At 43.7% G+C, this 13,688-nt stretch overlaps 1 protein-coding gene across 1 annotated transcript in view; it reads left to right on the top strand.

Annotated features, from left to right (window-relative positions):
- arid5b (AT-rich interaction domain 5B) overlaps positions 1-13,688 on the top strand; it is a 73,495-nt gene that overhangs the window by 42,331 nt on the left and 17,476 nt on the right. Inside the window, exons 5-6 of the mRNA XM_030379254.1 lie at positions 9,704-9,867; positions 10,603-10,924. Of these exons, the coding sequence (XP_030235114.1) occupies positions 9,704-9,867; positions 10,603-10,924 (486 nt within the window). The remainder of the gene's footprint in view (positions 1-9,703; positions 9,868-10,602; positions 10,925-13,688) is intronic.

Raw genomic sequence — 13,688 nt, 5'->3', positions numbered from 1 at the left:
GAAGCAGTTTTTCTTACAGTGTAGTCGCATATTACAATTCACAACATCTGTTAATTGCCAATCAGTGTGACTTTAATGTAAGTCGGCAAATCAGTGTTCCCTTCATTATCTGTAGGGAGAAAAATGTAAAATGCATACAACCTGCTATTTAGAGGCAATTGGAAGCAATCTCTTTATATTCACACCAGAGGACACTCAGTGAGTGAATTACTTCCTGGTAACAGTTGATGTGTGCTGCCCTACTTACTGGGCCAGGCATTGTCTCCCAGCAGTATCATCCCTACACGGAACATGCAAAATAGCCACTTTGAAGAACGAATATGGAAGAATATGTTATGGCAGAAGTTCTTGATCAGACTACATCTATACAAAATAAGACCTCAACTGTGATGGAAAACCTTTTATTGGTGAAAAACTTTATAGACATATCTTTGAGCATGTAACGTACTTAAATGCCTTGAATACATTCAATTCATTTGTTTGGTCAAGAGATAATTATAATATTGAATATTCACTAGTGATGGGTCGGTCGCAAACGATTCGGTCAGAGTGAACGAATCCCGAAGGTGAACGATGATAACTGAATCCCAAAACAAGAGAACTGATTCTTTTTTTCTTTCTTTTATTAACATATAACAAAAATATGGTCTCGTAAATAAAAAATACAAACGACCAGAGCTTCGTCTCCCCGCAACCTTATATTGATTGAGTCTAAAATGTTCTCATAGATTCAGCCAAATAGAGTACTACAGCAGGTAGCAATCGCGTTGCAATGGCCCATGGGTAAACAAATGATAAGGCACCACCACACAAGTTAACTAATGATTGCCCTAGGCTTCTATATCATGCAAAGTTTTATTTTTATTTTGTTCTACATCACAATTGCATGCTTTAATAAAGTATTGTTTTTACCAGTTCGAGTCTCATTTGGTCTAGTAGGGAATTTGCACAATGGTGCTTCATTGCTTATTAGCGCTTCTTGGAAGACGCCATTTACTTGTTAGGGTTAGTATCCCATTATGTATTAAGGATATTTATGAAAAAAAGGCACGTATATGCTTCATATAAATGCTTAATATTTACACTGGGTAATTTCGCCAGAACATTAGAAAGTAATAGGCTACATGCATGTTGATTAACATTTATTCCATCATTTCTGATTCCCTGTCAAATGACGTAACAGACCATCTGACCATATGATAAACTAATCAAACAAACAAATTGTGATAGTGAACAGAACTGAAAGAACTGATTCCTGGAGAATAATCGTTTTGCCCATCCCTAATATTCACCATGTCAATGACCTTTTCGAAATAATAACGTCATTTATTTTCTAACTTTCTATCTACATCTCACATATTTTTTCCTGCAATGTGGATTTTGTTTCCTCATTATGGACCTCTTTATGACACTAGTGTACATATGATAGCATCTTACACACATCAGTTCCAAATGGGCAGGACAAAGGGCATCCTCTTCATCCCATTGGTCCATTGTCGTCATGATTGACGCACTTGTAGTAGCTGGGTACAGGACACACTCTCCTGTAGTCATTTCTATTCGTGGCTTCAGAATTAGTTAGGTCTGCCACAGGCTACAGCCAAACACACACACACACGCGCACGCACGCACACACACACACACACACACACACACACACACACACACACACACACACACACACACACACACACACACACACACACACACACACACACACACACACACACACACACACACACACTGTGAGGAGGATAATGATGCATTCAGACACAGCTGTCAGTAAACCAGCAGAGGGAATGGTCTTTGAGGGGAAATAAAAGGCAGATTCCAAGGGGCTGTATTGCGCCACTTTTTGTGAAATAAAATCATAGGCTAGGAAACTCATCACAACGGAGCAGGATGGCTGATCCACCTAATTCTTTTTTTTCTAAAAAGCAGTGGCAGGGATCTTGTAGAATGAATAAATAAAGATGGAATCCAGCTCACACGGCACCTAGCCTGTGTTGCAGGATATTGTGATGAGTGCTTGTGTACTCATGTATGCTTCAGACTACAAGCCAGGATAGACAGTGTACAGTGGTCCGCAGCACAGAGGAGCAGCTTGTGTTCTTCAAGAAATGCCCCCAAAAGCACCTGCCCTCCCTGGCCCGGTCCCGTGCCCGCTACAGCACTACACACACACTGGTCCGCTCCGCTACACACACACACCACGTCCGCTGGAATGAAATAAGAAATGAAAACATTCCATAAGTCTTTCATCTATGTCTCCGTTCTGGAATAAATCCAATGAGTGTTATTCTGCAGTCAGGCGGTGGTGGGCCGTAGAACTGACTTCCAGCTCCGCCCAAACCCACATGGGAGGGGGCAAGGCGGGGGGTGGGGCTATTCATATTGAAAAATATACGGTTTAAGGCCTAAAACATTGGCAGCTTCACGTTAAAACCGGTGTTTATTCTGTGTTTTACCATCACATTGAATGTGAGCCTGTCTCTCCGAACTGAGGCCCTCAGCTATGAGTCTATTTAAACATTCATGGGTAGATACATGTCCACAGAGAGAGAGAGAGAGAGAGAGAGAGAGAGAGAGAGAGAGAGAGAGAGAGAGAGAGAGAGAGAGAGAGGTTCTTTGGATGCTGGGTGACACCTGTGGTTGCTGTGAGTGTTGGTTTAGTGAACAGCCCTGTCTAATCCCTCCATTGTGCCCTTGACACATCTTTAATAGCCTTGTACCAGAGTCGTTTCAGCTTGTGTGTCAGGGGCCTCCAATACAGGTCCTCTCTCTCAAACCAACCCAACACTGTTCATAATCTCTGAACTTGCACACACACTTTTGATATGTAGTATATACTCATAGCTATCTTTTGCTCCGTCACTCTTTTTCTCTTTCTTCCTCCAAAGCCTCTGGATTCATTAATTCCTGTTCTCTTCTTCAGTATTCCTGCCTTTCCATGTCTGATTTCTGTGTCTAGTCGATTACTGCTCCTTTTCTTCTTCCCCCAAATAGCTTCTCAGCGTGTGTGTATTTGCGTGTGAGGTTATGTGAGTGTGTGTATTTGTGTGTGCGGGTGCGTTTGTTTTTTGATGTGTGTTTGATTGTGTGTGTGTGTGTGTGTGTGATTTTTTTATGTTTTTGTGTGCGTGGTTTCCAAGCATTTTCCCAAAAAGAAATGCACTTCCCCTGCTTAAAAATCAAGAGTCAAGCCCATTCCTCATTGGCCTCACAACAACTCATTAAAATACCTGCCTGCTGTATTAGCTGCTGCGCTCATCAATAGACATAGTAGTTCTTTGTCCTCCGAGGCTGCAGCTAACCTGTACTATTCCGCATTCAGGGAAATTTTTTCAAAGCAATTTGTTTTTTAGTTTACTTTTTATTTTTTAGTCTGTCTAATTATTCCAAATTAATCCAAAGTGAATCATCGCAGGCAATCAAAGCGATCCACTGTGGTTTAAGATGAGTAATACATCTATTGGTCCCTCTCTCCTCCATCCACATGCCCACCCTCTCTGTGGGGACACCATGCATAACTTTTGGGATGATTTCGCTGACAGAAGGTATGAGAATTATTGAGTTATTTATATTCATTTTCTGTGGTTGCTGTCAGTGTCTGATAGAGAGAGAGAGCTGTGGCCAGTGTGTGTGTGTGTGTGTGTGTGTGTGTGTGTGTGTGTGTGTGTGTGTGTGTGTGTGTGTGTGTGTGTGTGTGTGTGTGTGTGTGTGTGTGTGTGTGTGTGTGTGCATGAGGTAGACAGTCACTCACTCACCTGTCAGACATGACAATGTTGGAGTAATGAGCACACAGAAAGGAATACGTGTTATAGCTGTTTACACACCCCGGTTATTCATGCAAACGTCCCTCTTTCTGTTTTTTAAGCTTTTAAAAATAGATGTCCTGTGATATAATTGTGCTGAGACAGGTAAGAACAGAGCGGCCTCACCACGGAAGATAAAAGGTTTGAAATGTAGATATTTCATGTCTCTGCACGTTTTTTGGGTGAATAGTTTGGCGGTTATACTGTAATGTTTTTCCTCTGAAAAGAGCCACCACACAGCGTAATTATAACCCGCGGACATGGACTTGGCTACTGCTTGAGATCCTTGAGTCCTTGTGCCAGCCCACCGAGCAAGACGAGGAATTAGCCCTTCAGTCCCAGTTTGAACTCTGACCCCATTATTGTCAAACTGAGTTCAAACCGGTAAGCTGACATTTGAACAGGCAGGAGAGGTACAAAAATGATGGGGTGACGTCCACTGTTTAACCCACCCTAAATAAAGGAAAAGGGAATGGTCTTTATTAAGAGAGAGTTGAGCAAATCTAACACAGGGAAAGCACGGTTGGCCAACCATCGGTTTCCATTCCACGGTCATACTGATACAGTATTAAATGAAAAGATAGTCATTCTGGAAATGTTGCTATTTTCACACCAAGGATTCAAAGTAATTCTTTCATCCGCATTCCTCGGAGGGCAACTGCTAATTTGTGTGTGGTTGTGAAATTGGTTTCAGTCGAACACAGCCGTCTCTCTACACCTGATGCTGCAGCTATGTACTCTGCTGTTATTATGTGTCATTATGCGCTGCGCTGCGCACTGAAATCTGTTTTTAGTGATCATTCAGACTTACTGGCAAAGGTTTTGATTATCCTTTTAAGTGAACAAGCTTACACTGTCGAGTTGAGCTGCGGTGAAAATAAAATCAGCCAGCTCCAAGGAGAACATGAGCGTCAGCAGCACGGCTTTGTGAGCACAATCCAGGGCCAGCTATTATCATTTAATTGATTCTTTGGATTCAGTTTTATAATGAATCAAGTTCTCATAAAACCCTACGTCATTTCGAGGACGTTTTTCTTTTTACACAGCGTTCGTTTCCTCTTAAGTTATGCGTTGTTCAGTCGATGACCATAACATTGTTTTAATGTCGCCGAGTGTGTATACGTTCTTAATAGACTGCGATCATCGTCCCCGACATCAGAGCCGGGGAGCGCTACGTACATATTAGCTCCCCTCTCTCTCCTAGGGCACCCATCAGCTGGGCTGTCAGGGCCCGCTTGATGTGTGTCTACCTCTCTTTCCCGCCCCTCAGCCAATCAGAGCCCTCCTCTCCGGGCCCCCCGTGGCGGCACGCTGTTGATTCATCCAGTCGGGGGAGGCCTTCTGAAAACGGTCTCTAATGACTTTTTCATTATCATTGACATCAACCGAATGGTAATGAAGTAGCTCTTACCAGGGCGCGGGTTTTAATTGAATCCTGGAATAAAAGAGGGAAATAATGTAGGGAGGGAGAGAGGGAGATAGGGGGCGGGCAAGGGGGAGAGAAACTCGAGGCTACGCCGCGGAGAGCTGTATGCTGCTGGAGCGCTGAGGGCAGCGGGGTGAATCAAAGAGATCATGTTGTCAGGTAAAGTCATTGTGACTTCCATGGCTGTGGGGTTTAGCCCGGCGACAAGATATGATGGATTCGCCTCACAGGTAATAATCCCAACGTGTGCACGCGCGTGTCTGTCTTTGAGTTTGTGTGCATTGTGCGTGTGTGTATGTTAGTGTTTGTGTGTGTGTGTGTGTGTGTGTGTGTGTGTGTGTGTGTGTGTGTGTGTGTGTGTGTGTGTGTGTGTGTGTGTGTGTGTGTGTGTGTGTGTGTGTGTGTGTGTTGCGTGCCTCTGTGTTGACAAATGGGCAAAGGTTTTGTCATTCTCCTTACGTGTACCATATGTTGTATACATATAAATGTGTATGTGTGTGTGAGAAGAAATGTGTGTGTGTGTGTGTGTGTGTGTGTGTGTGTATGTGTGCTTGTGTATATGTGACTGTGTGTGTTTGTGTTTGTGACATGCCCCCTACTGCCTGTGCTGATCCAGGCACGGATCATCCAGACAGGTCAGTGACCCAGATCAGCCCAGATCGGCCCAGAGCTGCCACAACAGAGAGACCAAAATAATAAGAGTAGTAGTAATAAGAGTAGTAATAATCATCAACATCAACATCCTTGCTGGCGTTGGCGTGGTCATAATAATAACAATAATATCAATAATAACCATGATAACAATACAGCTCAATAGGGATGGGTCTTTAGTGTGATTGACAGCCTTCCCTGTGTACCATCCCACCCTTCCTACTTATTGTATGTTGTACATCATGGCACTTAATGTAAACACTTATATGTTGTACTTATTTATAGTACTTAGTTTTGTTGCATCTTATCCTAGCTATCTTTATTGTGCATGGGGAATGGGTTAACCCAGGGATTGTTAGTGCTTGCTTCACTTGGTTCTATGAACATCTCTACTGTACCGACAGAGATATATTGCCTCACCTTCTTCTGACAAATGTACTTATTTTAAGTTACTTTGGATAAAAGCGTATGCTAAATGCCCTTAATGTAAATGTAAATGTACCACTATGTTGGCTTAAGGACACCCAGGCCAATGTGTTTATATATCGGTCAGCATGTGTGTTAAACAGTGAAGAGGACTTCCGCCCTATGTCAGCCGTCAGTGGACAAACTCAAGTATGATCACCTGCTCCGCTGGGTTTGTGTGCATTATGTGTGGTTATGTTTGTTATCAGTGTACTTGAACACTGGCGGTATTTATCAGTGTATACTTAGGATCCTATCTGGTGTTCATAGCACTATTGAGTTTCCTAGCGAGCAGGAAAGTGAGTCCCAGCCGGCCGGGCTGGTATTTAAATTCAAAGGGGATAGCAAGGTGATAACAGATGATCTATAGCTTCCAATTCAAAGGTTATTTAAAGGCGACGAGGGAGATGACCATTCAGATCCTAAGAAAAATATATATTACCATTCTATTTGCTCCAATGTAGAGTTTGGAGTTACCTTCTCTTTGACATTTCAATTCATCCAAAGGAATGCGATTCAGCCAACGCGTCAATATTCCCTATTGATTTTCCCGGCTGAATGTACGATTGCACATCAGGGACGCAATAGGACAACGTTTGCAACAACAACAATGACAAATAATTTGCGGTGGCAATTGAAAAACCTGAACCGCAGATGCATTACAATTTCTGAGGCGTGTCTCGAAACACTGAATAGAAAAACTATGGCTGCATGTGCATCGCCTCAATTTCAATCCCACATTGATAAAGACCACATCTCCACAAAGTTGTGCCCCCCACCCCCAATGATGACGAATCGATGGCTTCCTATTGTGTGTTTGCCTGACTGTGCTTTCGCATCGGATCTGCAGTTAATGTCTTGTTTTGCCAAGCAGCATCATTTGACATGATAATATATGTAAACAGAGCGTTATATAACACCACCGCTGTCTGTTTAGCAAAGCATAAGACTTCAGGGGGGAAGGCACTAAAAACAGAAACACATAGAAAGCAAGCAGTTCCTGGGGATGCGTTGTGTACACGCACGCACACACACATACACACACACACAAGCACACACGTGTGCACTGAAAACGGCGCCACTAGCTTACACATAAATCATCTTCCAGGTCAGAGCTGGAGGTATTAAAGGGGGATGAGTCATCTGTTACACAAAGGCTTCATGTAATATTCTGCAGTAATGAAGGGCGGCCAAATAGGCTGGGAGAGGAGATTAATCGCTGTTGTTACATATTTTTATTATTGATGTTATCATCGTTGATCATAAATACCGATCGCTGCGGCAGCTGCATTAGCAGAAGCGCGTATGTATCACGTTAATACAGGTTTGTGCATTTAAATTGAATGAACGCATAACATTGAGAGAGACGCATAATAGAGCAAGAGATTGAGAGGGAGAGAGAGCGTGAGAAAATAAACACAATGGAATGGAGAGCGAGGAATGGAGCCAAGCCCATGTAGTTTGAGTTGATGTAACTTTGAATACAGCAGGATTCAAGTGGATGTTTCTCCAGGCGAGCGGCGAGGCCCTGATGAGCGCATCATCTAATGGTCGTATTCTACCTCCCTTTGTAACTGTTGTATGAATAACACAACGTTTAGGATTGATATTCCGGGTGGCTGAGCCACAGTCATGTTGACTTGTTTTAATGACGGCCTCTTTATTTTATTCAGAGGCGTGTTATACTAGTGTTTTCCTGATGAGAATTTGATCCAACGAAAATAATCAAGAGTCCCTTTGGCGCATAGCAACCTTGACTGTGAATTGATTGTCATTGCAGATGGAAAGGGAGAAGTAGATGCTGTGTAATGCATGGCTTAACTTGGTCTGTTGCTCTCTTACCCTCTCTCTCTCTCTCTCTCTCTCTCTCTCTCTCTCTCTCTCTCTCTCTCTCTCTCTCTCTCTCTCTCTCTCTCTCTCTCTCTCGCTCTCTGTCTGATTCTCTTTCTCTAACTCTATCTCTCTCTCTCTCTCTCTCTCTCTCTCTCTCTCTCTCTCTCTCTCTCTCTCTCTCTCTCTCTGCCTCTGTCTGTCTTCCTCCCCCCCTCTCTCTTTCTCTCTCTCTCTCTCTCTCTCTCTCTCTCTCTCTCTCTCTCTCTCTCTCTCTCTCTCTCTCTCTCTCTCTCTCTCTCTCTCTCTCTCTCTCTCGCTCTCTGTCTGATTCTCTTTCTCTAACTCTATCTCTCTCTCTCTCTCTCTCTCTCTCTCTCTCTCTCTCTCTCTCTCTCTCTCTCTCTCTCTCTCTCTCTCTCTCTCTCTCTCTCTCTCTCTGCCTCTGTCTGTCTTCCTCCCCCCCTCTCTCTCTCTCTCTCTCTCTCTCTCTCTCTCTCTCTCTCTCTCTCTCTCTCTCTCTCTCTCTCTCTCTCTCTCTCTCTCTCTCTCTCTCTCTCTCTCTCTCTCTCTCTCTCTCTCTCTCTCTCTCTCTCTCTCTCTCTCTCTATCTCTGCCTCTGTCTGTCTTCCTCCCCCCCCTCTTTCTTTTCTCTCTCTCTCTCTCTCTCTCTCTCTCTCTCTCTCTCTCTCTCTCTCTCTCTCTCTCTCTCTCTCTCTCTCTCTCTCTCTCTCTCTCTCTCTCTCCCTCCCTCTGTCTCTGTCTCTGAGATTTTGTGTGCTTTTGTGGCTCCCAGTAAGCTCCGCCCCTCTAAACCTTAGTGTAGAACGTGGGCGTGTCAGAACCCACTGGGACAGCTGTAGCGCCCTGACGCCGGCGCCGTGTGCGTCTGCTGTGAACCCAGCCATTATAACTGTCGAACATAGCGGGCCAAGCCGTACTGCAGGTCTGGTGTGTTTTTTTTGAATAACAAGTGTCTAAGCTCTGCGCACCGAGAGCTAACAGAGATATTCAGTCGGTGTGTGGAGGAAAAAATAATTCCGTTCTTTAATTCTCCTCCTTCTCACCCGTATAAAGTAAATACATCCATCAGGGCTAAAGCCTTGCTGTAATCAAGGGAGGAACCCTCCATACTTAAGGCTCTGAGGAGGACATTACACAAGACTGGTGGCAAAAAGTTTCAAAATACATAAAAGACAGGAAAAGGGTTACATGCTACACCACAAATGTCATACTATACATACTATAACACAAGCAAGATATTACACTTAGTATGACAAACAACAAGCTAATACAGACATACAACTTATAGACACTTAGACAAGACCTACAAACAGCCGCAAAGTATATCTTCTTTATGTTGCAATGCCTCCCATCCTCTGGGAGGCATTGGAATCTCTGTCTACACGTAAAAGAAAATGCAACCGTGGTGGGTGAACATCCGAGTCCTTTGGTTGTCAGGACCAGTAGCCAGCGATTGTTCTGCTCACAGGCCTCTTCTCTCCCTCGCTTTCAGCGCCCAACCTCAAGGGCCGGCCGCGGAAGAAGAAGCTGTCTGTCTCACAGCGGAGGGACTCCCAGAGCCAAGGTCAGGGGTCCATGCCGGGCTCAACTCAGGGGTCGGCCCCGGTGGCATCACAGGAGCCCTGCAGTCCGTCCAGCAAAAAGAACCCTGCCAAGGTAGGAAGTCCACGATGACACATTCATTAAGATGTGTTGATGCACGCAAGCATTATTCAGTTATAGCAAGTGTTCTCACGCTGAAGTGAGCATCACCAGAAAATGGAATGAGAAACAAATGTTTTGAGCTTGGTGATGGCTTTTAAAATAGCATTGACCGAGATCCAGTAGAACTTTCTTCCTCAGCAGGTTGTCAAATGGAATTTGAAGAATTGCTTTTCCTTTGTTATAATTAAATACACTTCTGTGCCTATGTTATTGCTGTCATCCTGAATGAAAAACAACACAAAACAACAACTACCTCTAAAAACCACCATGTTTTTTAGTCTGCTGTTGTGTCCTGGTCTGTACAACAGACAGTCGCTTACCTTGAGTGCTGTACACTCCCATTGTTGACCCAAAATCACATTAAAGGGTTGTCCTGGTTCTGGTTCCCTGAGCAACAAGACGCCTCTGTGACTCGCAGTTTTAATCAGTTTTATTTTTTGGACATGGAAGTGTACCACACTGCAAGAAGGGCATCAGCGCCTTCACCACGTTCCCTTGGGACGACAGCACTAAAACAACAACAACAACAACATAAAACACACCTTTAATGTCGCCTTCCTGTAAACAAATTGGCTTCACAAGCACACATTGTTGATTAACATCTCATCGAGCGTCCATCATCGTATTCAACCTTCTGACCCAAATGGCTTCCATTGATTTTCTCCTTCTCGGTCTTCCACCTCGCAGCTCAAACCCAGCAGCAAGGCGGCGGGAAGCGATAGCAGAATAAGCTCGGCCGCGAGGCCAAAGGTCAACGTCCAAGCCCGCAGGTCCTCGGAGGAGGAGAGGGAGCGAGGCAAAGAGAAGGACAGGGAGAAGGAGAAGGAGAAGGAGGAGAGGAGGGAGAAGAAGGCGGAGAAGAAGAAGCAGGAGGCGGAGGCGGAGGCGGAGGCGGAGGTGGAGGAGGAGAACAGCGCGGAGGAGCAGGCCTTCCTGGTGGCCCTCTACAAGTACATGAAGGAGAGGGACACGCCCATCGAGAGGATCCCATTCCTGGGCTTCAAACAGAGTGAGTGTCGAGTGGTGGATGGTGTCCTGCACTGTGCTAGGGCAGGGGACTGGGGAGGCACACCATACTCCACACCAGATTTACATCCATGTAATAATATCCACCCAGCTATTATCGATTACAGCTCAGGCCCAGGGTTTCTCATAGTGGAAGCACTTATGACCTTTCTATGTTTGCATCACAAGTACCAGGATTCACACTCCAAATCAGGCCGCACGTAAACCAATAATATGAATAATATACGATTCATTATTGTAACAAATGTGCTGGGTGTCGGTGAGTGCCTGCATAGACAACAGCAGTAGTCTGTGGCCTGAACTCACGATATCAGCTGGTTGAACTGTATTCACCTTAACTAAGCTGACCGTTGGGCCTGTTTTTTTTTATGCCGCTGTTAACATTCTCAGCATTTTGAGCCTCAAAAACGACTGTTGAAAGTTAGCACTTTTCAGCCAGCATCATGTTATTATTTTGAGTGGATAATTCATGCCTCCCCTGACCACATGTAACTGTCTTCAGAGGCCGGTGTTTCTCTCTGCGTTCCAAGTAGTGCAGGAGGTTGTTTCCTGTCTTGGAAGAGCAAAACCTCTGGGGGTTTGGTCCTGTTTCTTGTTTGCGTTCCATCAAGTTAACCAGTTGCTACTCCTCAGCGGTCCGGTCAAGGGCACTCTTTAATTCCGTCCGTACGAGGAGAAAGGCCTTGCTTGGCGGAAACACAGATAGCCGCCAAAACTGCTGTATTGGGCCCAAGAGCTCTCCAGAAGCTACAATGTTGGAAAATATACAATTTGATGCGACAATAAACTATGCCAATGTCTATATTAAAAAGTAAATCACATTTAATGGCTCGGGATTGCTTAGCGCATCTCACTTAATAGCACGTTTGGCAGGCTTTATGCAAAGGGGGGTGTAAGTCAATGTGATTATCCTGAGGAGGCAAGGATGTCCTTGAAGAAACAGCGCATGCACAGGAAACGCACTATGGTTGAGAGATCAAAGATCCAATGTAGGTCGGCTGCTTCATAGCTACAACACACTTATTTGAGAATAGTGAGTTTGTGACAAAATGTCAAATGTCTTGCGTGAAGAGAATAACAGACTGTACTTCAATGGTTTCCTTTGGCTGAGGGAAGAAGAAAAACACTTTCTCTTTTTTTATCAGACGCACACACGCACACGCACACAAACACACACACATGAGAACGAATATCGTCGTTCTGCTCTCTGAGCTTTGGGGTGAATTGTCTTTTTTGTAATTTTTGTTCTCATTTAACCAGAGAGATATTATGTTACTTTAGTTAATATAATAAACGATAGTCATATAATTAGTCAAATACATTTTCAGAAAATGCAAAAGAAGTAACAGTTTATTCTTCTTCTATAATAATCTTCAAAATAAATAACTAGTAACTATAATTAATCAATATATAATGATAATAAAAAACAGTTTACTCTTGTGTAAAACTCATTATTATAAGCTCTCACATGCAAAATGAGGTCATACTGATTGAACTAACATTACTGGCGTATTTTGACAATCTTGTGGACTTGACTGCCTTCAAATTGTTGCTTAACTAGGTCATTGTGGTCGAGAGAGAGAGAGAGAGAGAGAGAGAGAGAGAGAGAGAGAGAGAGAGAGAGAGAGAGAGAGAGAGAGAGAGAGAGAGAGAGAGAGAGAGAAAAGGAAAGGAACACACCCTATATGTTTATTGGCACCTCTCGCCTGGCTCCGAGCAGAGGGCAGGCCAGCAGGACTGATTTACATACACTACACGTTTTGAATCCCAACCACATAACATCATAAGCACAGCCTCATTATGTGGTGAAATCATGCTGTTTAAAGTTCTTTCTTGGCAGGGAGAACACATCAGCACATGTAAATAGGGGGGGTTTAATTAATACTACTAATTCTCAGATGTAATCAAACCTTCTTTTTTTCCTTTTAAAACTTCACTGCATATACGTTTAGAGATCAAAGAGCACATTTTGCCCTGAGAGAAATTGCAGTCATGTTTATTTGCTTTGAGTAAAAATCTTTTGAATAATGAACTTGAATCCAAATAGCAGAGGGGTGAACTCAAAGGAAACTTCTGCTGGCACAAGATATCGTCAACATAATGGAAAGGGATGAGATGATTACGTAAAGTTACAACATAAACCATAGCGATAATTGTAGTGATATAACTCTAGATAGGGTGGCAGCATCTTTAAATCCTATGTTTCAATCTTTGTTAAAGATTAGGTGTACGTTTAATGCCCGCTCTCTCCTTCTCCTCCGTTTACTCATGTTCAATTGATGAGGCCTATGCCATTATTTTATCATCACTCATTATTTCTTTATTCCTGCGAGTCGATGCTCGCTCTACAACAGTGGAGTCCAATTATCCTCTTATCTTGCAGTTTGAATCCTTCATATTAGCGGACGTAAACACAGAGAAGAATAGACACCATTCAACGTGTTTCCCATCATTTTCTCTGTTTTAAATTCCAAACATCCAGAGGAGGAAAGAGAGATAGAATAGCAAAATAAAGTGATGAGAAAAACGTGACACAAATTGATAAGTCAGAAGCCGTCACAGTCGAGGAAAGAGTAAAAACAAACATGGCTGTGCTTTATTCATTCAGGTCATTGTCTTGTCTTTCTTTATCACCGGGCTGAGAAGTGATTCTGCTCAACAGCTGTTCCTGGTGAAATGCTATCGATGCAGCAGTCTCATCCAGAGTGAAACAGACAGCGCGGGGGGGGGGGGGGGGCAACAGAGAA

The sequence above is a fragment of the Gadus morhua genome, chromosome 15 (genome assembly GCF_902167405.1).
Source record: "Gadus morhua chromosome 15, gadMor3.0, whole genome shotgun sequence".
Taxonomy (NCBI): Eukaryota; Metazoa; Chordata; class Actinopteri; order Gadiformes; family Gadidae; genus Gadus; species Gadus morhua.
The sequence above is the reverse complement of the archived record's forward strand: the minus strand, read 5'-3'. Positions and strand labels throughout refer to the sequence as shown.